General features: G+C 41.1%; 1 protein-coding gene across 1 annotated transcript in view; it reads left to right on the forward strand.

The window, feature by feature from the left end:
• The window catches only part of SNTG1 (syntrophin gamma 1), a 2,212,578-nt gene that overhangs the window by 1,630,584 nt on the left and 556,784 nt on the right, over positions 1-25,210 (forward strand). Inside the window, exon 14 of the mRNA XM_029591258.1 lies at positions 5,367-5,496. Coding sequence (XP_029447118.1) covers positions 5,367-5,496 — 130 coding nt within the window. The remainder of the gene's footprint in view (positions 1-5,366; positions 5,497-25,210) is intronic.

Genomic DNA, 25,210 nt, shown 5'->3' on the forward strand with positions numbered 1-25,210 from the left:
GATTACAAAGATAATTATAATTTAACACTTTGTAGTGAAATACAATAGCTGACAAAACACAATGATATTATTCAATAACATTACAAATATACATTTCAGGAAATACTATCTTATCTTTGTGCTTGTCATTGCTAAAACATCAAAGAGGTAATACTTGCAAGAGATTTCTGTGCAACATTTAAATAGGGATATCCAGGAATATTCTAGCATTTAAGAATTGTATAAGATTACAGCCATTATTCTTTATTAACCTCATTACCATTTCTTTCATTCAGAACCTGTTGTTTTGCTTTCAAGAAATCTTTTAACTGATTTATTTAAAAGAAAATATATGTTGTTCCTCGAAGTTTTAACATACATTTGCATGGATATTTTATTTTCATTATAGCACCTAATGCCTCAGCTTCAGGCTTTAATAATAGGAAAGCCTTTCGGCGTACCTAGGTACACCTTTACTGTTCTGTTTTATGTTTCACTTCTTGGTTATAGTCCATAGTTGTGATAAGTTCATTTATTCATTTAGGGGCAGATTTTAAAAATGTTCGCGCAACCGGCGCAAACAAGAGTACACCAGAATTTAAAAGATACGCGCGACTACACACGTATCTATTAAAATCCGGGTCGGCGAGCAAAAGGCTGTGCAAAATCGGCAGCCTGCGCATGCTGAACCGTGCAGCCTGCCTCCGTTCCCTCTGAGGCTGCTTCGAAATCGGAGCGGCCTCGGAGGGAACTTTCCTTCCATGCCCCCCGCACCTTCCCCTCCCTGCCCCTATCTAACCCACCCCCCCAGCCCTATGTAACCCCCCCACCTTTGTTTGAAAAGTTACGCCTGCCCGAGGCAGGTGTAACTCGCGCGCACTGGTGTGCTGCTGGCGCGCCATCACCCAACCCGGGGGCTGGTCCGGAGGCCTAGGCCTTGCCCAGAATGCCCCTGGGCCAGCACCACATGCCCGAACATGCCCCAACATGCCCCCCAACATGCCCCCCCCCAGCAAAGCCCCGGGACTTATGTGCGTCCCGGGGCTTGCGCGCGCCGCTGAGCATATTCAATATAGGCTCGGTGCGTGCAGGAGGAGCTTGGGGCAGGTTTTCGGGGGATACGCGCGCATCTTACTCGCGTACCCCTTTGAAAATCTGCCCCTCAATCTTCAGGTTGAAGTGGAGGGTGAAGTTGTTGTGTTGTTCATTGGGTGAGTTGGTATGCTTTGTTGAACAACCATGTTTTTAGATCTTTTTTGAATGTTTTTAGGTTTTCTTGAGTTCTGTGTTCAGTTGGTAGGGAGTTCCAGAGTTTTGGGCTACCTAGAGATATTGCTCTCTTTTGGGTTGAGGTGAGTTGATTGGAACACGTAGGTGGTGTTTTTAGAAGTCCCTTGTTTGCTGATCTGAGGTTGGAGTGATGTGATCGTGCCTTTTGGATCCAGTGAGGATTCTTGCAGCTGCGTTCTGTAGGATCTGTAGTGGGCAAGTAGTGTTTAGAGGTAAGTTGAAAATGAGTGAGTTACAGTAATCTATGTTGGAGAAAATTAGAAATTGAAGGACTGATATGAAGTCATTATTGGAAAGAAAAGGTTTTAAATGACGGAAAGTAAGTAGTTTATGATATCTGTCTTTGATTTTTGTTGTGATATGGTTTTTAAAAGAAAGTTCTCTGTCAATTATTACTCCAAGGTTGCGGGCATGATTGATTGGAGATATAACCGTATTTTGGTTCATTAGGTTGAGTGGTGGTATTTGAGGAGAGTTGTTCTTTCTGTCTACTAAAATCATTTCAGTCTTGTCGAAGTTGAGGATGAGTTTTAAGTTGGTTAGTATTTCCTTTATATTGTTTAGGTAAGTTGTTAATTTGTATGTTTCTTCTAGTGATTTTTTTATTGGGATTAATATTTGAATATCATCAGCATAGATGAAGTGTGTCAGATTGAGATTTGATAGGAAGTGACATAATGGAAGCAGATAGATGTTAAAGAGCGTCGCTGACAGAGCGGATCCCTGGGGAACTCCAGTGTTTAGATTGATTTTCTTTGAGAGGGAATCATTGAGTAGCACTTGGTAAGATCTTTGTGATAGGTAAGAGGAGAACCATTGTAGGGTTGTTTCTTTAGCTCCAATTTCGGATAGACTGTCAATCATGATGGAGTGATTTACTGTATCAAAGGCTGCAGAAAGGTCAAGTAGGATTAGAAGGTAGCTGTGGCCTTTTTCAAAACTTTTGAGTACAAAGTCGTTCATTGCTGGTAGAAGCGTTTCAGTGTTCAGTTGTTTTCTGAAGCCAAATTGAGTGGGTAGCAGGATGTTGTTTTCTTCTAGGTGGTCAGTGAGTCGTGTGTGGACAACTTTTTCAATGATTTTGGCAATGAATGTGAGGTTTGATATGGGTCGGTAGTTCATTGGGTTTTCAGGATCAAGATTATTCTTTTTCAGGATGGGTTTGATGATTGCCTATTTTAGGTATTCTGGGTAGTTTCCTTCCATGAAGGAGAGGTTACGATTTCAGTTATCGTCTTAGTTATTGGTGGTTTGAGATTTTTTTATAGTTGTAATGGGAATGGCGTCAATAGGGTGTTTGGCTGGGTTCATTTTTTTAATGATCATTTGGACTTCTAAAGAAGATGCTGTCTCAAAGTTGGGCCAGCTTTTTGCTTGAATGTTTGGTATTTTCTGGTCTTGTGAGTCATTTTTTTAGGTTCTTCTTTATGAGGATTTTGATTTTATCATTAAAGAAGTCTGCAACGTTGTTACTAGAGATCGTTGATGTTGTTTGTGGCTGATCATTGTAAGATAATTTAGTTAGGCTTTTTACTATGTTGAAGAGCATCTTAGGGTTTTATTGGTATTTGTTTATTTTGTTAGTGTAGAAGTCTTTTTTTGTTTTATGGATGAGCTTTTTGTATTCAGCTAGTTGTGCTCTGTATGCGTTTAGTAGTGTGATTGTTTTGTTGTTTCTCCATGATTTCTCTTTTTTTATGAGTTTCCGTTTGGCTGCTCTGATATTTTCATTGTGCCAAAGGTTCTGATTTTTTGTTTCTTTTATAGTTTTCTTTATCATGGGATTTATCTTGTCTGCTGTAGTTCTAGTTATGGTAATCCAGGATGATGTTGTGTTTTTAGTGTTTGACAGGTCTATGTTAGTTAGTTCAGTTTGTAGATTTGCTTGAAGAGTTTCAATGCAAAAAGGTGGATGGTATGAGAAGAATTTAGTTGTGCCTTTTCTTGTTGTTAGTTTACAATTTGAACATAAGTTTGCATGGATGATAGAGTGGTCTGACCATGGTATTTTTGTTATCTTAGTTTGGTGGTTTGACCAAATGTTAGTGTTGATGAAGACTAGGTCTAGTGTATGACCTGCTTTGTATGTTGGGCAATTGATAATTTGACTGAGACCCAGTGATGATAGTTTGTCAATGATTGAGGTACAGGCAGGAGAGTGGGGGGAAGTGTCTATGTGTAGGTTGAAGTCACCAAGAATAATTATTGGTTTGCTGATTGATATTTTGGTCAGGAAAAATTCAATAAGTGATGAGCAGTTTTTTCTAGAGTATTAGGGGGGCAGTATACCAGACAAATTTGTAGATGTGGAGAATTAAATAGTGCAATTTCCAGTGGAGAGCAATTGCTTGTTGGGATTAATTTCATCTGTAAGTTTTTTTTTGATGATTAGCATAAGGCCTCCACCTTTCTTTTTAGGTCTGGGAATTGAAAAAGTTCTGTAGGTAGATTTATTGATTTGGTTAATTAATATTGTATCAGTGTTTTTTGCCCATGTTTCTGTGATGGCTATGAAATCTAGTTTTTCATCATGGAGAAGGTCATTGACGATTGGTATTTTTTAAATTATAGATTGAGCATTAAAGAGTAGGAAAGAAAGTGTTAAGTAGCTGCTGAGAGATTTGTTGTTGTGCGTAATGGTTGAGAGTTGATGTTTGAGTTAGTATTTTTGTTTTCATTTCTCTGTCTTTCCAATTGTTGTAAGTGTATGGGTCATTTCTGTTGATCTTATGGTCTTTGGGTGGTTGATGGTTTGCCATTCTTTGTTCGTTCAGGAGTTATCAAGAGATATCAAGAGATTGAGTACTGTTAACACTGCAATTTGCACGAAGGGGTGCACAAAGGGGAGTGCCCCTTTTTTGCACCCCTATGGCGCGTGACGTCTGGTGGTATCGTTCGTTTTGCGCTCCGGCACTGATGATGTTGGGTTAGTGGGCGGTGCTCCCTATCACGGGCCTCCCACTCTCTCTCTGTTGTTGTGGAACCCTGCCTACTAACATTTAAGAAAAAACTTAAGACCTGGCTTTTCCGCCAAGCCTTCTCAGATACCGATGACACACAATAGTCGACAGAACTTCCTTCAGGAGCTATGGTTCTCCATACTACCCCTAAGTCCAGAATAAGAGCCCCCTGACTCAGCTTTGTTTATACTAATAATTGTTCTTCTGTCTCAAGCCTTTCCTTCCTTGCAGCAGTCTATGCTTCCAAGTTTAATTTCCCTGTTAAATGTAACTTTGTTTTTCATGTTCAACCTATTGTTTGGTTACTGTTCTTGGTTCAGTTCCCCTTTTCGATGTAAACCAATCTGATATGGTCACCACCATGAAGGTCGGTATAGAAAAGTGTTAAATAAATAAATAAATTGTTTTTGAAAAGGCTCCTGCCTTTTTCTTTCTTCCCTTTCTTAACGGGGCTACAGGCAGTTGATGTTGGGTGGGTTTCTTTTCATTTTCGTCTGGTGGTGTTGTTCGTTTTGTACTCCTGCACTGATGACATTGGGTTGGTGGGTGGGGCTCCCGATCATGGGCCTCCCGTTCTCTCTCTATTGTTTTTGAAAGGCTCCTGCCTTTTTCTTTCTTCCCTTTCTTACCGGAGCTGCAGGCAGTTGATGGTGGGTGGGTTTCTTTTCTTTTTCGCCTGGTGGTGTCACTCATTTTGCGCTCTGGCTCTGATGACATTGGTTTGTGTGCAGGGCTCCTGATCACAGGCCTTGCACTCTCTCTCTGTTGTTTTTTTAAAGGCTCCTGCCTTTTTTTTGTGTCATAAAAGTGTGAAAACATTTTTGGAAACTTTATTTGTGATGCATTCTTATATTTTACTGGAAAAATGGTAGACTAAATGCAAAGACACTTTTGAATTAAAGTCAATAAATATACATATATTTGTTTAAATATTGTGCAACATGAAAATTAAAATTCCATATATCTCTTTTTGTTGATCTCTTGTTTGTTAATATAATTTAGAAAACATGGGTAAAATGAGGGGAAACCAGATTCTGGGCTTTATGGACCTTTGGTCTGACCCAGTATGGTCATTCTTATATTCTTATGATTAGAGGAAGTGCACTTATTTTCTGACTTTTTTAATGGTTTCTATAGACAAAACTCATTTCAAGTAATTGCTGTTGATGGAGTTTGCAGTGGAATAATTCAGTGTCTCACTGTTGAAGACTGTGTCGACTGGCTGCAAGCAATAGCAACTAATATTTCCAACCTCACAAAGCACAATGTAAGTACAGATCCATCTGATTCATAAAACTTCAATCTCAAGTGACCAGAATTGTGATATAAGCCTTGTAATTAGAGATGTGAATTGGAACCGGAATCGGTTCTGATTCCGGTTCCGATTCACATCGTGGGGTTTTTTTCATCCGGCCCGATCGCGGTTTTGTTTATCAGCTGAGCCCAAGCCAATAAACAAAAAACCCACCCCGACCCTTTAAAACTAAGGGATTAGCTTCCCCCACCCTCCCAACCCCCCAAAAAACTTTTTACAGGTAACTGGTGGTCCAGAGGGGGTCCCGGGAGTGATCTCCCACTCCCGGGCCGTTGGCTGCCAATAATCAAAATGGCGCCGATGGCTCTGTCACATGGTAGGAGCACTGGATGGCCGGCGCCATTTTGGCGCCGGCCATCCAGTGCTCCCTCCATGTGACAGGGGCCAGCCAATGGCACGGATATCCTGTCACATGGTAAGGGCAAAGGGCCATCGGCACCATTTTGATTAGTGGCAGCTGACGGCACGGGAGCAGGAGATTGCTCCCAGGACCCCCACTGGACTACCAGGTACCTGTAAAATGTTTTTTGGGGGGTCGGGAAGGTGGGAGAAGCTAAGGGATTAGTTTTAAAGGGTTGGGGAGGGTTTAGGGGTTATTTTTGTGTGCCATTTTTCCCACCCTCCTCCAAAATGATAAGAGAACCCCCACGATCAATATCGTGGAGTTTTCCTATCATTTTGGGGGAGCCCCCGATTTCTGACGATTTTGAAAATATTGTATGATATTTTCAAACGTCCGAAGCCCGATTCACATCCCTACTTGTAATATTTTCTACTGTAGCCAGGTAGAAAATATTATGCTGGACTTCTTCTGAACAGGGAGCTCATGTCTCTAACTGAATCAGTCTGTTTTATAATGCGTTGAATAAGAAGTTATACTTCAGTGTTTATTTTGTTTTATCACTTTCATAAATGTTGGCTAAGATTTGATAAACTAAGTCATTTTATTTTACTGTACAGACCATTCTGGAGAATAGTTCTATCATGTCTTTATTAATGCAAAAATATAAAAAATTGATGTCACAATGTTAATTAAAAGAGTTATTCAGTTCTAATAATCAGTTTAAAATGTCATTCCTTTTAGCACAAGGAAGTTATGACTTTTATGAATTGTAGGTTACATACATTGTAATTAATATACGCTTTCTATTTCAAAATAATGTATACTCATCCATTTTGCATGTCAGTATTTGTATTTCTATAAGGATATGCCATGCTTGAGAACTATTGTAATATATCTTGAAAGCAGTCATTTTTTTCCAAGAACTTCTCTTTTGCTAATTGTCAGTGCTAAAGTATTTTATATCGTCTAATGACTGGAAACATGGTCTATATTGAGTCCTTTGCAGTAAGGATACTTAGAGTACACAATACGGGCTATGCACTAATGGTTAGTGTGCATAGTAAACCAGGGTCAGAAGATATTAGTGGGTATATGCTAAAATTAGCATGTACCTGTTTGTAAATGAAGAAATGTCATATGAAGAAGGCTTCAAATATTTCCAGAAATGTTTAGTCTAAGATCAGGATGGAAACAATACCCAAAAAGAATGCATACAGTATTCATAGATAAATCAGGCCCTCAATCAGAAAATGTGCAGTTCTTATATTTATTTTTATGGAAGAATCCAGATAAAGTTTTTCAGCACAGTTGATGATTATGGGATTGTCCAATAGAGAAGAAGTAAATCTCTGGGAATTTGTACTCTGAGAGTAGTCTATATCAGGAACTAATGAGATGATTTCACATGAATAGATATTAAAATAGTTAATATCTACTCATAATAAGGGTGTGAATGTAAATAATATATTTTTCATGTCATTTTTTTAAATCATTTTTTATGTTTATCCCTGGTATAAGCAGCATGCAAGCTACCCCCTTGGGATTCTTCCAGATAATTGTAACCTGGATTGGCCACTGTTGCAAAGAGGATACTGGGCTTGATGGACCTTTGGTCTGACCCAGTATGGCAAGTCCTATATTTTTATGTTCTTATAATGTATAGTTTGATTCATTTGTTTGTTTGAAATAAAATAAACACCAAAGGAAAAATGGAAGAGCAAAGAAAGGAAGGGGTCAATTTTCCCCTTCCATCTGCCAAAAATCCCCCCCAGTGCTACTGAAAAAAAATGAATTACCTCTCTCTGGTATGGCCATGCAACAAAATGGTGTTAACCTCAGGGCTAGTTGGTGCCATGTTCAAACTGGAACCCGGTAGGGCAGGAACTGGAAATTTCTGTTGTCCCATTTGGACTGCTGGAAGCCCTAAGGATGACATTTGCCTGGAAATATTAATTGCTTTATTATTTTGGTGGCACAGGGAGGTGTAGCTTGGAGGCTGCAGTGGAAGACCAAACAAGGGTATTCTCCTGGCTGCCAAAAAGAAATTTAACCTTACAGTTCAAACTACTTCCCTTTCCTCCAAAATGGAGACTGGCCTTTTCAAATCTAAGGATCTTCAAATTTGCCTGATCTACTCCCCCCCCCCCCCAGCATACTTGAGAACAACCCATCTCTACGAACAGAATTTATTATCAAAAACCTTGATATTCACCTCCCAACAATTATTCTGGGGGATTTGAACCTACACTTTGATCGCATCCCTCTAACCCCAGCCTGTGAAACTTTACTGACCTCTCTTAAAGCTCTAGGCTTTCAACAAACTGTGACTAACCCGACTCATAAAGCTGGTCATACCCTTGATGTCATTTTTACTAACTCCCATATTGATACAAAACCTCCCCTCTGCACTCCTATTCCTTGGTCGGACCACTTTCGGATTGACACCTGCTGTACAATAAAACAATTACCATCTAATGTTCACAGCAAAAAAACCATCTACTTCCGAAAACAAGGTCAATCAGATGAAATTAATAATGTGATATCAGAAGATCTCAAAAATTTAGATCTCACAGACGCTGAAACAGCTACATCTTCTTGGTTTAAAATTACTAGTAACATAGCAGAGAAACTCTGTCCTATTCAATTCAAGGAAATCAATTCCGAAAAAATAATAAGGAAAAAACCTTGGTATACTCCCGAGCTTAAAGCTATGAAAATGGAGCTACGTAAGACAGAAAAAGAATGGCGCAGAAACCAAAATTCTACGACTTTATTAAAATTCAAATCATTACTACACAAATATCGCCAAGCCACCAACAAAACAAAAAAAGATTTCTATGCTTCCAGAATTCACCAATATCAATTCAACCCTCAAGCACTTTTCCAATATGTCAAAAGCCTTGTTACTGCTCCAACTCACAACAATCTAAACAACAATGATGATTCAAAATGTGAGGAACTAGCTACGTTCTTTTATAACAAAATACATTCTATTTTAACGCGATTTAATTCATTTCCTGCTCCTTTACACACCAACCAAGCTACATCAGCCGCTCAAGATAAATTTGAAACAAAGCTATCTAATCTTGAGATTACTACTGGTATTGAAGTTGAGTCAATTCTAAAGAAAATGAAACCAGCTTTCTACCCCACAGACATCTTACCTACTAAGACTCTTCTTACAATACGTTCTACAATAGCAAAACCTATTGCAAAGATTCTTAACAAATCCATCACCACAGGCATAGTTCCTTCTATACTTAAACATGCTATCATTACCCCAATGATAAAAAAATCTAACCTAGATTCATCTGATCCAGCAAACTTTCGACCAGTATCAAACCTACCCTTCCTTTCAAAGATTATGGAAAGAGTCATCAACAAACAACTAACTGATTATTTAGATGATCATCAAATACTCTTCCCATCCCAATATGGGTTCAGAAAGTACCACAGCACAGAAACGCTTTTGATATCACTTTCTGAGGTGCTACTAAAAGCTTTAGATGCTGGCAAATCATACCTCATCGCCCTTCTTGATATATCAGCTGCTTTCGACACGGTAAACCACAACACCCTTATTACCCGTCTATCTGAAATAGGTATCTCGGGATCGGCTTTACTATGGTTTCAGTCATTCCTGAGCAATAGAACATACAGCGTTAGATGTGGACGAAGTGAATCCAAGCCAAGAAACCTCTCTCAAGGAGTCCCCCAAGGATCTTCTCTCTCCTCCACATTATTCAATGTTTACCTTACACCGCTATGCCGGTTACTCTCTAAATTGGGTCTTTAACACTTCATCTACGCAGATGATGTTCAAATACTCATACCTATAACCAGCACAATCACAAATGCACTGAGTACCTGGAAGGTAGCTTTATTAGAAATTTAAAAAATCCTCACAGACAACCAATTGGCTATAAATACCAATAAAACTGAACTTATCATAATTTCACCTCCAAAAAATACAATACTGATCAACTCTGATATTCCTCAAAACAACTCCACTATTTCACAACAAGTACGCAGCCTTGGTATCATCATTGACAGCAATCTCATGTTTAAAAAATTCATCGCGGATACGGTAAAAAACGGTTTCTTTAAGCTATACACGCTTAAACGTATTAAATCTCTATTATACCAATATGATTTCCGCACAGTCTTACAAGCAACTATTTTATCAAAGATTGATTACTGCAATGTTCTGTTACTGGGTCTACCTAAAGCCACCATTCAACCTTTGCAAATGCTGCAAAATGCAGCTGCCCGCATTATCACCGACTCAAGCCGCCATGATCACATCACTCCAGCTCTTCAGTCTTTGCCCTGGCTACCCGTGGCTTACAGGATAATTTATAAATCTATGTCGCTGATACACAAAGCCATTCAAAACAGAGAAATGCACTGGTTCACAGATCAACTACAATTCAAAACGTCTTCCCGCCCAACGAGATTCCAGAATTTAGCCAAACTAAATATCCCAGCACCCACTGACTAAACTTTCTAGTACAAAAGAACGATCTTTCATCATTGCTGGATCAACAATATGGAACACCATGCCCTCTGAATTACGCCAGGAACTCTGTCACAAAAAATTTAAACAAAACCTTAAAACCTGGCTATTTAAAAAAGCCTACTATCAATGATCTGAATCCTCAACTACTCTTCCTAACTGCCACAATCTCTCATATATTGCTTATATTCTATTAATACAAAGTTATATACTATATTGTATTCGTTCAGTTACCATGTTATATTGTAAAGCGCAATGCTGAATTACTGTTTGAATGTAAACCGAGGTGATGTTATTTACGTACCCCGGTATAGAAAAATCTATAAATAAATAAATAAATAAGGGGCCTGGGGGTGAATAATGAAACTAAACAAACAAAAACAAACAAACAAACCTAATGAATTGCATTCAGGTTTTAACATTTCATTTTCAAATGACACAACAAAACAGAGATGTTGATATTCAAGCATTTAACCAGATAACCTTTGAGTTAGTCAGATAAATATCAATATTTGAATATTGGTGGCACTTGTCTGGCTATATTTTTTACCTGGCTAAAATTTAGCCAAATAATTTAGAAGTATGTCAGGGCCATTCTGGGGTGAGGATAAGTTATCTGGGAAACCTATCTGGCCATCTCCAATATTTGGAGTTAACAGAATAAGCTTTTCTACTAACTCTAGATGCCCCAAGGAACAGGGTTAAAAGTTATCCGGGAGCATGTTCCTGCATTACTTTGAGCTAATGCAGCTATCTTCAAAGGATATAGCCATATAAGCACAGACAGAAAAGAGAAACAAATGTCAGCTGTTGAGCCTGTACCCCCCCTCTCCCCACCTGAGCACATAACCAGTTTAGGCCAGAGATTCAGGTTTACCCCCTTCCACCCCAACTGAGCATGCAACCAGTTTGACCCATGTCCCTTATCCTTAAGCCCCCTGCCTACTGTAATCTGTGTTCTTATGATTATGTATGTATAATATGGAAACTGCTGTGAGCTACACTGAAACGTGTGGGTTATAAATCTTTTAAATAGTGCAAACAGTGGTAGTGGAAAGTGCCTGAGGAAGTGGGTGGGTCCCTGATAACACAACTATTCTTAAAATCCAGAGGGCCCATCTTCCCACCCATTCCTGATCCTCCACTACCTCCCACAATATGACCCTGCTCCTGCCACCACATTCTAAAATGCCGAGGACACTGGGGTCATAGTACAAGTGTATGGTTCCCGGCAGCGTCACAAGTTGCCTGTAACTACCAGCGTTGCTGTCAAGGCAATGCATGATTTGCTGGGAGCAGCATGCTTATACCATTGCTCCAGAACTTGGAGCATTTTAGAGGGTGCTGGCAGGAGTGGGAGGGTGGAGGGGGGTTTGGTTTGGGCAGTGGGAGGAAGCATGGGTTCAGGAAGGGGTGAGAAAAGAAGCATTCTGTATTTTAAGAATAATCAATCATCAGAGAGGCTGACCCACCTCCCTGAGCATTTCAGCCAACTGCTATTAGTAACATTTTTGTAGGGCTTGGGAAGTGTGCAACATGGACTCACTGACCTGAACTGAATGCATATGGGTAGACAGTGGGGGTGATGTGCATACTGGCCTGAACTTATTTTTTTCTTTTTCTGTTTGCTCTTATATAACTGCTCTTATATAACTATATTCTTTGAATCTCAATACATAAGCTCAAAGTTATTTGGCTACCTTTAGCTAGATAACTTTGAAACAAACTTATAGGGTCATTTATCAAATCGCTTTATGGCATTGTCACATGTGTTAACACATTTTCATATGCCAAAATGCCTTAACTCATGCGATTAGCACTGTAATGTATGATGCGATGCAAATTATTAAAAGAGGAGGATTCTGGGGCAGGATTTCCAAAAATGTGGGCTGGCTTTGCAAAAGCCATAACTATACCTTTTTCAATTGTGTTAAGCTGTGCAATATGCCCATACAATAATTTTTAGAGAGAAGAGGGAGAGAGAGAGTAAGCAGCTATTTATGCTACTATAGGAGGCCACTTAGTAACGCGAGGTGAGGTTTAGGTAGTAGTGTAGGGGTTAGGGGCCACTTTTACATGTAGAGTGAGACATACGAACAGAACAGTACACTCTTGAGAAGATTTAATATCATTCGGAGTTAGGAAACTCAAACAGAGATGAGATTTGTACAGTCTTCTCTCATCCTAGCTTGATGTTACCCAGGTAGAGAGTAAAAAAATGGCACAGGCCATCCATTGCTCCTACCATGTGACAGGAGCCGACCAATGGCACTGGTAGCCCCTGTCACATGGTAAGGACAAAGGGCCACGGCGCCATTTTGATTGCTGGCATACCAAGGCCCGAGAGGGGAAGATCAATCCCAGGACCCTCGCTGGACCACCAGGGACTTTCTGCAAGTCTTGGGGGGGTGGAGGGAGTTGGGCAAGTCTTGACAAGAAGCAGCAGGCTGGACTACGGACGAGGGCAGATGAAGGCTCTGGAACATAGAGACTCTAGACGTAGATGAGGAACTTGGAGGCATAGGCGAAGACTCACTTGAGTGCGCAGACAAAGACTTGTGCAAGGACTTTGGACGAAGGTTCAGAAGCAAGGTAATGCAGGCAAAGGTACTCAGGAGCAAGATCAAGTACTGGGTTGAGACTGCGATGCAGCGCGCCCTACACAGCCCATCACAGGGCGAACCCACGGGAATGGTTGCAGACCATGCTTGAATGCGAAGCAGGCTCTAGACGAGGTGTGGAATAGATGAAAACTGGAACATGGTGAAGATTCGGTAGAAGCCTGTACCAAGGAGCGCCCTACACAGCCCATCCTAAGCTGGTTGCGGACCACGCTGGAATGGCACAGGTTCAGTCAGAGTCTTTGGCATGGACGGACGCAATGCAAGAAATTCCGAAGACCAGGACAAGATTCAAGCAAAGGATTCAAGATTCTCTAGGATTCAAAGACAACTCAGGATTCAAGACTTAGGACTGAAGCAGAAGTCTTCTGGAGGCTTGTCTGCGGAGATGAACATGACCTTGTACCATGAGGTGCTCTACACAGCCCGCCCGTGGGCTGGTCGTGGACCACGACAACGGCACACCAGGAAAGTGGACATCAAGGAACCTGGGGTACAGGACATCAGGAACAGGCGAGGAACATCAGGACGAGATTACTGACATCAAGACGAGACATGGAGCTCCAACGAAGAATGAAGGCCTAATGGAGCGCAGGAAGGCGAAACATCCAGGAGCAAGTAACTCCAATGCAAGGCAAAGCAGAACTGAAAGAGAAGTCCTTTTATAGATCAGGAAGCAGGCAACTCCCTGGGAGGAGTTTAGATGGGCCACACCCGGCTGGCCCTATAACTAAAGAGAAGAGCTGCGGGCCGACCCCTTAGGAAGAAGGGGTGAGGCCCAAACCAGAAAGTCAAGGAGGAAGCAGAGCAGGCCTCAGGTAGGCACAGATGGCAACGGTGGTCTCCCAGGCCATGGAGCAAAACCGGGATAGACTGTCCAGGCAAGGCCTCAGCTTCGGTGCAGCCTCCAGAGAAAAGGTGAGAGGCCTTTCGTGGCACAGCTACGAGAGGAATCGTAACAGTAGGTACGTATTATTGTTTTCGGTGTACATCTTACTGAGAGAAAAAAAAGGGTGTTCTAGGGGCAATCTAGTGCAGGGTTCAGCAGTACATGCAGTAGTTGCCATTTCATGAGAGATATATATTACCAAACTTGTTTGGCACTTTTACACCTGCTAACTGACTCATGCAAGTGAAATCAGACGTCTGTTGTCTGCAGTTTTTGGGTGAGATGTCTGGGTGAATTGGTGGTAATTTAAGGTGACGTGCTAGAGGGTGTAGGAGAACCAGAGAAGGACTGGGTGAAGTAGTGGAGGCATTGTGATTCCAAGTACTCACATATACTATATAAAATACCTGCCTGTGTATTTAATTCTCTGTGTTTATTCATACAGTGTCACAATTATTTCATGTGTAAAATATATCTGCATGCTTATAAAATGGTTAGAGAAAGTATGTGCTTTCTTGCATTAGAAATATACAATTGTTCTGAAACATAATGAATGATGTATATTTGGAACAGAAATATGTGGTATTTAATAAATTGTGCAGCTCCTGCCATACAGTTTATAAAATATTATTATTACTCTCTACACGTCTTCTTATGCATGAAATGCTGTATCATGGTTAGGTAGGAAAGCTGGGCACCCTGTGTTTTGTTGCATATTTTATGTCATTTGAAAATAAATGCACATCTCTAGCTCATATCACTCTTGGAAAGAAAAAAGATTCAGACATCAAATTAATCAATTCTGGAATAATACTGTGGAAATTATTATAATGTAATATCCCATTATTTAGGATGAAATATCATACATAGTTTTAGCAAACTCATGCTCAGCATTAAATCATGAAGAACCATGGAAGTTTTCATAAGATTTACATTTGACATGATATATAAAGGATGGCTTGGGGGCAATATTGTAACTGTTTGGATTGGGACAAAGATTGTACACACTTGATACTCACAGGGTTTGCACTACATTTTAAGGTGAAAGTATGCTTGCCATGGGTAAAAATTGGGTGGTAGCTTGCAACCTTTTCTGCAAGAATTTTATTACAAAAGTGCATGCACAAATTTGAAAATGGCATGTACCTGCATACCTTTTCCTTTTCCTGACCTAAGCACACTCCTGGAAATTCTTCTTCTCAATACAGCTAAAGGTCTGCAATGTGGGTGAATGCTTTTTACCCATGAAAATCACTTAAAAAATTGTCCCTATCTGTTTATATATTTAAAAGTTCTTCTATTACAGAAAATCTAAAGCAATTGCTGAATGTGAATCACAACTGTATATTTATAAAATATTTTCAAACTTATACAGACAGCAATAAAGGAAATCAACTATCGCTTAATACAAATTTGCTTAATTGCTTTTCTAAAATTCAGCATATCAGAGACTTGTATTTTTACTGGAAGGGAATTGCATAGTTATGGCAACTGAAAAATCACTTGTATATGCATCCTGTAATCTGGCTTCCTTTCCTGTTGGAACCACCTGTTATGATTTCTGCCCGCGGAGATTCCCCTGAGAGCAGGCCTTCACCTACTGTCTTGTGCTGCCTTCCCGACATGGATGGAAGCCGCCACCGAATGCTATTGGTCTTCCCATCTTCCACCACACAGCCAGGATGTCGCTATTACTACTGCTTCCACGCGGCCCGAAGCCGCTCCGCCGACCACCCATGCGGCCCGGAGCTCGCCGACATCAAAGCAGCATTCCTTGGCAGTCGGGGTTTGCCTCTTGTTCCTTGCAGTAGGGAAACGTGAGTCTTCAGCTGCTCTAGGCAGCAGGGAGCCGCCAGCACCTGTCTGAGACCTTTCCTGCGGCCTGGGACCGCCTCTGAACAATCCTTCGTGGCATGGACACCGCCGACAGGCTCTTCCTGCTTCAGCCTGCCTCTAGGCGCATGGCTGCGTCTCTTCACAAGATTTAAAGGGCCCGCAGACGGATATGCCCCACGCCTCACCTGATGACTGTTTCCTGTCTCAGCCCTATAAACGGGCTTCTCCTGCACTTCTGCCTGGGCTTGCATTGGAGTTTCCTGCTCCTGGAAGTCTCGTCTTCCAGCGCTCCATCAGGTCTTCGTTCCTTGTTCTCCATTGGAGCTCCATGTCCTGTCTCGCCTGAGTCTTTGTTGCTTCCTGAGTCTTCATTGCTTCCTGTGGCTTCCTGATGTTCCATGTCTTCATGTTCTGAGGTTCCTAGTCCAGGACTCCTGATGTTCCAGACTCCTGATGTTCCACTTCCTGATGTTCCACTTCCTGATGTTCCAAGGTTTCATTCCTCCTTCGCTTGTTCCGAGTCCTCTTGACCCTCCAGCTCCTTTGGTTCTCCAGATGACACCTTGTTGGGGTAAATCTGTCTCGGTTCCTGTTCTCGTCATTGGAGTTTCGTCTCAGCTGGATTCCCTTCCTGCGCTTGTCCTGCTCTCCGTGTGGTCCATGTCCAGCCTCTTTAGGTGTAGGGCATGCATTGGGACAGGGTGGTCCATGACCAGCCCATTGGGTCTGCCCATGTCGGTGGGCTGTGTAGTGTGCCCTGAGAGACAGTGCCAATGTCTGAACCAAGCTTCTTGACTCGTCCAGAGTCTTCCAAGCTCCTTGTCCACATCCAGAGTCTTCTCGTCCACATCTTGAGTCTTCTGTGTCACAAGGCCTCCGTCTGCCCTCATCCTCAGTCCGGCCTGCTGCTTCTTGCCGATACCCAGTGGCAGGTCCGAAAGGGCTGGGGACAGTCGGAGGACTTTTCAAATACCAACATAGTATAGTTGACTTCCAGAAGCATGCAGGTCTGGCAGAGGGTTAGACTTTGTTTTTACCCATGCTGGGACACGTCTCACCAACCTTCGGCGCTGTCTTGGGGTCTTCTGGGGTCGTGCCGAGGCCCAAGGGCACACAATCCCTTCAAATGGGATCGTTCTCCTAGCGGTCCCAAACAGAACACCACCAGCTGATTTTTAGCAGCTAATCTTAACTACCTTGATGCAATATTGCTCTTCATCAAACTGTTTCAACAAGGAACTTCTTCCCAAAATATAATTTTATGAAGTAAAACATACACTTTAAACAATACCTGCTGTTGTACTGGTAGCCAAAGATATTCATTAATTTTGGTGAAATACTGTCCCAGTGATTTGCATCATTTGTTAATCTGACAGCAGCTTTCTACACTATTGCATTGATTGCAAGTGTGATTTTGAGACTCCTAAATACAGTGAATTACAATATTCAATTGTGGGTAGCACCATTGCTTGAACCAATCTAAAGTCCACTCGAAATAAATACTTTAGTTGTCTTAAAAAGAGTACTTTATAAAATGCAGACATTGCAACTCCCTTAGCATGTGCCTCTGTCACAACTGGTAAAATCAAATTCAGTGAAGACATTGTAACAATTTTTTTCATAATCATAATAATGTAGTATTCTGTAAGTTTCAAATAAGACCACAATGTGGGCAGTGTGGAATAGGCTACACCTGTTTGTTCCCCCCTCTTCCCCAGCTTCCCCTTCCCCTCCCTTTGACCCATACCATGCCCATATTAATCCACTATCATGCCACTTAAGTTTGAAAGTTGCTTTTATTGTTGGTCAAATAATGGCCGCGACCCAAAACATAGCATTGCAAGTTTTGCACAGTAATACATATTCATCAAAAAATAACTCAATCAAGCAACATACCTTAACCTAAGGCTAATATAGGGTTAACCCCTGGTGACAGGCACCCCACTAGCAAGTGATGAGCCAACACTGCCGCTGGCGAACATGGACACCCTGGCCATAGAAGCCGTGGTAGCGCCGCAGACACCTGGCCATAGTAGCCACAGCGTTGTCATAGGATGGGCTTACCGTGACCTGACCGTGGATGTCAGGGTCTTTTGGTCAAACTCCCTCAGTGCCCCCTTTCAAGCCCCCACCATCTTGACCATTGAAGCATCAAGGGTCAGGGTCCTAACCTGTTAGGCTGCTGGCCCGCTCATAGCCTGCCTGCTCACGTGCTCCCGGGCCGCTGGCCCTTGCCAAGGCCTGAGGCATACTCCATGCAGGCCTAGCTAATGCGCTGGTCACCGCACCATGGGGCCTTGTAGCATACCAGCTTACCATGGGACCCTGCCCGGCCCCGGCTAACCAGACGCCGTGCCCCCCTCACTTGCGTCCCTCCCTCCTCCCCCCCCCCCGATGCCATTGCATCACTTCCTTGTTCTCCTTTCCTCTCTCCCTTCCCGACTGCTGCCTTCTGCCTGCCTCCATTGTGCTCTACTCCCTAATCGGAGTCGCGGGCTTTTTATCAGACATCCATTAGTGTATTTATAGTATTAAACAGGTTGCTAGTCTTAAAAGTGGGCAAAGTCATAGCACAAGGCAGAAAGGCACTTCAAACAATGCTCACAAATCAGGTGATGATTATCACATGATCAGTATGCTTCGCAAACACAGCTAGCCTAACATGTTTCACTGGCAAAAGCTTCTTCAGGGGCTCAGTCATATCTTCATGCCACTTGCCTTCTTGAAACCAAATTGGAAATCATCAAGTACACTGTTCTCTAATAAAAACTCATCTAACTTTGTTAAGAAATATTTTTCTAATATCTTACTCAGGGTGGGTAAGTTTGAAACTGGGCAATAATTCTTTTTATCAATTAGTGATGCAGCAGGTTTTTTTAACAATTGACATTTTTCATGATTTGGGCACCACATCTTTAGGGAATTAAAAAGCTTTTAGCCTACCTGTTTCAACATACCTAGTAATCCCTTGACAAAGAGAAATAGTGTGCTATTTCTTGGAAAAACTCAGGGATTCACATATAGGAATATACATTATTAGATGAATATTAAAAGCCCAGAACATGCCAAAACCAAGACTTATGTGCACAAGTCAGGCTGGCATGTGCCACGTGGATTTTAAAAGCTATCCGTATACATGAGTGTCTTCTACTATATGCAAAAATGCAATGTTTCAAAAAAGGGGGTGGGGCTTGGGCATGGTCTGGGTGGGGAATAGGTATTTCTGGATTTTAACTTAAAATTAGCATGTAAATATTCTATGCATATTCTATCAAACGATTACATACTATTTCTTATATCATATAATACCATACATTTGTGAAGCATTCAAGTATAATTAGAAATTATCAATCCCCTCCAATATCACTTTTACCAATTTTCCTCCTAACTTTCCTTGTCATCCATCCTATTTTAAACATCTACCATGCAATCATTTGATAGAATATGCATGGAATGTTGACCTGTTTATATTTTTAATGTGTGTGAATGGTTCGATGAATGTGCTAGATAGTTTTAATATGTATAGCTAGGAGATTTATTATGGTGTAATTAATAAATAATATTGAATTATTTAATTTATGACTAGTATTTTCTCTTTGAGTGAATAGTGAGATTAAGGTGAGAAAAAATATAGAGTACCTTCTTTTTTCACGCCTCATTAATAATGATGAGGCGTGAAAAAAAAGGGATGGGGACGACTGTGGGCAGTCGGTTGCATTACGGTGGTACAGGTTCGCCTGCCACTGTGTGACCGTGCTGCACTCTATCACCCCCATAGCGCCACGGGAAAAGGTGTAGTTATTTCCTGCAGTGCTGCTGGCGATAATGTGAAAAACATTATTGCCCGCAGCACCGCCGGGAGATAACTCCAGCCAAACCCCACCCACACTCCTCCCATTCCACTAATTTGAATAATACTGCTGCAATGTGGCCGGTATCGCTCGCAGTAGGGCTCCATCTTGCGTGCGATAAGGCCATACTGCACTTGACCAGCACATCGCAGAATAAAGAATGACCTGTTAGCAGCCTTATTTGGTTTAGTTAGCCAGATAAGTTTAAGATGGCTAACTACAAGTTAGCCGAGTATAACTTGCTCAGTTTGATAGTGGATGAATATTATCCTCTCTATAAAAATGAAATTAGTCGTAGTAATAGTAACACTGTCAATAATCTGCTCTTATTAGAATTAGAAATAATGTTGTGACCAATAGTTTTATGAAAAAATATAGTCATCCCATTCATTTTCCCTGTTGTCCCTGTGGCAGCTGTGAATAGGCAATCTTTTACTCAATCTCATTCATGTTTTTGAGATTCTTTATGTGAAAGATGGGTTTGCTGCAGGATTGAGGCTCCGAGATAAGTAACAATTTTTTTTTACCCTTAAATAGGATTATTCAGTCCTTTAACATTAAAGGACCTATGCTCTCAAAGTTAGCTTGGGTATCCCTTTGTCCAAGATGTTCAGCATGTTTTTCCAACCACTTTAAATCAGGTCTTGCATATGACCTTGTGATTGATTCTTTGTGTAAATGGAAGTAAATGAAATGTTTCTGGTTTGGTTGAATGTTCTTTCATCAGAATGTCAGATGTTGTGCTCTCAGCTTAGGTTAGAAGAACTAAGGTCATGTAGCATACACAAAAACTAGTGTGCTCTGCACAAAGGTCCTAGTGTCCAGAGTAAGCAGAGCCCAATTATGTCAGCAATCACGTGCTAAAACTAGTTCCTACCCGCATTTAAGTTAAGGTACATTATATACTATAAAGTTTTAGAGGCATGAGCTGCATTTTAGTATGTTAGTGTGCATGCAAAATTAAATTTAGCACAAGTTTTATTGTATAGGCCCCCACATGATACAATTTTGCTCAGAGAAGCATGCACACAAAAATTCAATAAACAGCTTAATTGCACAATTATTGAGACTCTTGTATAAAAAGAATGAGGAAAAAAATCAAGAAAACAAAATTGAAAATCTGGTCTTCGTACGTGTGCAATAATCAGAATAAATTAATCTGGTAGAGAGGTCCATAAACTGCTATCAATCAAGTTGACTTAGGGAATAGCCACTGCTTATTACCGAATTTAGTAACATGGGATCTATTTAATGTTTGGGTACTGGCTAGGCACTTGTAACTTGGATTGGCCACTGTTGAAAACAGGATACTGGGCTTGATGGACCCTTGGTCTGACCCATTATGCAACTTCTTATGATCTTATGTTCTGATGGTACAATATGTCTCTTTGGATAAGTGGTTTCTGATTGATGAATATTACAGTAAGGAGTTCCCCCAGGGCTCAGTGATCTTGCCCACCTTATTTAACATATATCTTCACCCTTTGAGAAGTTTGATTCAACAAGAAAACATAAATTATCTGATGTATGCTGATGACATACAATGCTGATGACATACAATTGTACTTATCATTCAATTGAGATAAGAAGGAGGAGACATTTGCTAGGGGTAAACTTGAGCAATGTATTACCAAGATTCAGGATTGGATGGATTCAAGTAGGTTGAAATTAAACCCGGGCCAGTGCTAGCATTTTTGCTGCCCTGACTGAACAGATTCTGGGTCCGTCCCCCCCCCCCCCACCCCCATCCTATTTAACACAGAATTTTTATTTTCCAAATAACTAACCAATACATAACAGAGAATATGTCTCAAGCTCTGACCCAGACTCCCTTTCCCTGCCTAAAACAGCACTGCTTCCTCCAAGAATCCAAACTTTAAAAACTAATACACATGAATATATCTTACCTCATTCACAGATCCAAATTTCCTAGTGTAGGAGTGATCCCCAGCTGCTTTTGCCCCACCTATCGGTACATAAAAATGGCACTGGATGGGTCCTGTAGATGGCACCATTTTGTTGAACAGAAAAACATGTACTGCTGTAGTGCAACCCAGAAAACCCTGCAAAAAAAGACACTTGGAACCCATATGGTATTAGGCCTATTGTAATGCATGTTAGGTGTGGGTTTTGTCCTTGGACTGCCTTGAATAAAGTAAATGACAATAATGATATAGCAAACTTACAATACCAAAACAGTACCAACTGACAACACTCAAACAAGTACAATCCTATGTATGAAAAGGCAACATTACAATATTACATCAGTCCCTAAAACACCTCCTATTAGAAAGCAGAACAAACCAAGCTGCTAGAATCCTTACCTAAACAGTTTGGGTTGGATTTTAAGAGGTATGCGCAGGTGTACATTTGTGAGCGCAACCCAGCGCACACAAATGTACGCCCGATTTTATAATGTGCACTGCTGGAATATAGGGTGCGGTTTAAACTTTTCAACCTTGTATATAAACATTTTGGGGTATTTAAAATAACATTGCAGCCATAAATTTCCGTGCAACTTCTGAGATCCTCCCAGAGAATACTTTTACAGTAACCATCAATAGAGCATGCCAGATTAGCTACTTCACATGACACAGTTTTTTGGAACCCAGCCTTTCACTTTGGAACAGGCTCCCTCTGGAGCTGAGGAGTCTAGATTTTTACCTTTCTCTTAAAAAGAGATTAAAGGCTTGGCTCTTCACCCAGGCATTTTCATAAGAGAGTAGTACAGGCTTTGGTCTTTTATACATTGGTTTACATAATTTTGCTGTATTATGCATGAGGCTTTTATTGTGTATGGCTACATTATGGTAGTAATTGTGTCTGGATTCACATATCGAATTGATATTATGGTCTGTTTTATTGTCTTTGATGCCAGTAACAATTTAGTAAATAGTTTGTCCATATTGCATAATGTATGTTGGCCTGCATGCTAATTATTGTTTTATGTTATTGTGATTCCTGGAAAAGGAATTTTATATTGTACCATGCCTTGAGCATTAATTTGATCAGGTGTGAAACAAATTTAATGCATAAATAAATAAGGAAAACATGTAGCGTGCCCAATTCTAAAAACTTAATCGAGTTAAAAATGCAGCAAAATGAACTACAAAAATATATAACTAGCGATGGGGTCATGAGAGCAGGGAGGGAAAGAGGAAGTTGTTCAATAAATCTAAAATATAGTGTGCTTAGAATCCTTATTAAGCATAGAGGAGAAAAAGAAAATTAAAGCATATTGGTAAATTCTTATATGTATAAATTATTATATATATATATATATATATATATATATATATATATATATATATATATATATATATATATATATATATATATATATATTATAGGTAATTAAAATTAAGCAATACTTTTAGTTAGTTGCTCATATGAAACAAATAAAACAAAGAGCTAAGACCTAATAATGATGTCAGACCAAGAGTTTAATGTATTAAGCTGTTAAAAAAAAATTCCAAACAGGGCTTCATAGGCAAACTCATGTAAAAACTCCCAATTATTGGTATTTTCACTTGCAAAACCTCATTTGTTAATACAGATCCATGTATGAAGTGATAATGAATGTCAGTATATAAAAAACTTTAAATAATATATAAAATAATTTGTGATATTGTTGCAGGTTTTTGGAATGTAGAGTACTAAATCTTTGTGCATAGTTCATGCAAAATTGTATGTAAATTCAATACTGAAGAGCTGCTGCAATGAAAGATCATGCGCTCATTAATTAAGAAGTTTTACTAATACACCATGCAGAAATGCTTCATTGGCCAGTTTTCACAAAAGCTGCCACCTTCACGATAGCAAAATGTGGGAAAATTTTCTTCAGAAGTCATGTGCATCTGTAGCAAACGTTTGCACAACCTACTAACCAGTGGGAAATTCCAAGCATGTTAGTACATCAGCTTCAAATGCTCCATCAATTAAAATCTTCTTTTTGTTTTTATTATATTTACTAGCTGTACCCGGCCACGCATTGCTGTGGCTCAGTCTGGTTAAATAGAAAATAAATAAAAGATAAAGCGCTCGTTTTGAATATGTTTAATTTCACAATGTTTGTGGGTATACAATATTGTCTGTGCAGATATAGAGATTGTCTGGTTTGCCTACTCTAGAACACGCAACATATAATTGTGCATGTGAGAAGCAATCCGTGTCTAGATGTAAACCGCATAATTCTAGAAATGAAAAAGAATGAGAAAAGAAAAAACATAAACTATACTCACTAAATGAACGGTATGGTAAACAACACAGCTCAATTCCAACGCAATGTCACATGAAATAATTGAATCAAAATGAAAATAAATCGAAATCTATGAAAATTAAATTTAACAATGCAATTGGAAACATTGAAATGGAATCGTAAAATTTGCAGTCCAAGCCATTAAGCCCATTAAACCATTAAAATGGGCGAGATTTTTGTCCCCTACATCTTTCTCTGCTCCGCTCCTACCCCCCCCCCCCCCCAACACCATGAAGAGCCAGAGGCGGCGGTGGTAGGAGCTGCAGTGATGGCCGAGAGGGATCTCGTGAGGCGTAATGGTCCTACCATCCTAACTCCCGCCCCCGTTCCCCGGTGGCGGAGGGACAGGCTCAGACCCCTTTCACTCTATCCTTACAGGCCCCAACTCCTTTGATCTCCCATTCCCCTCTACACTGAACCCCTTCCACTGTAACCTAAAAGTGGAGAGCTGGGGGGGAGGGTAGAGAATCTCTCTCTCATAGAGCCCCCTACATAGGCTTCCTCTCTCTCTCTCTCTCTTGCACATACACTCTCCCTTTGTCCCTCACACATACACGCCCAATCCCTCTCACACACATACACAATCCCTCACGTAGTCTCCCTCTCTCTCTGGCACTCACACTCACCTTCAGCGCACATTACCACACTTCTCTCTCACACACTTAAAACGGGCAGGATTTTTGTCCTCTCCCCACCTAAGTCTTTGCTCTGCACTCCAAAGAGCTTGCAAAGTTCCCATGCCAGTTGTGTCAGGGAGAGTTAGGAAAACACTCCACCCCCCCTCCCCTTTCACAGGCGGCAGGCACTGCAACAGATTTCGGACACGATGCCTAGCTTACTTTCCCCTTTCTGGGAGACCTTTGCCTTTAAGAAATCCGATCGGGGGCTTGAGAGGGAGGAGGGAGCAGGGCTCTGGCTTTCACTTTCATCAAGGTACTTGGCTGGGAGTGGGGGTGGAGCGATGCCCATGTAAACTCTTCCTGTGGCGGCTGAGAACCACAGGCGGGTTGACAGCAATGCCTCCTCCCCCTGCAGTTGTGTGATATTTACTTGGCTTTTCCTTATCTGTGGGACTCAAGGGGCGGGGGAGGAGGGTGAGCTGTTCTCTGTTCAGCTCTTTGCGCTTTGGCTGCTTCAGGCTGCAGCTGCTTGTGATCTCTTCACAGCCACTTTCTACTGCATTTGCTCTGCTCCGTCCATCACAACTCCCTCCCCCACTTCCCCGGAGGTGGACAGACTGGCTCGGCGACTCTTCTACCCTTTCCTCCTCCTGTGTGTGTAACTGTCCGGCAGTCCCTACTCCCTCCTCCCTTCCCCAGCGGGGGAGGAACGGGCTGATCCATTTCTCAGAG

This window comes from Rhinatrema bivittatum, chromosome 2 (genome assembly GCF_901001135.1).
Source record: "Rhinatrema bivittatum chromosome 2, aRhiBiv1.1, whole genome shotgun sequence".
Taxonomy (NCBI): domain Eukaryota; kingdom Metazoa; phylum Chordata; class Amphibia; order Gymnophiona; family Rhinatrematidae; genus Rhinatrema; species Rhinatrema bivittatum.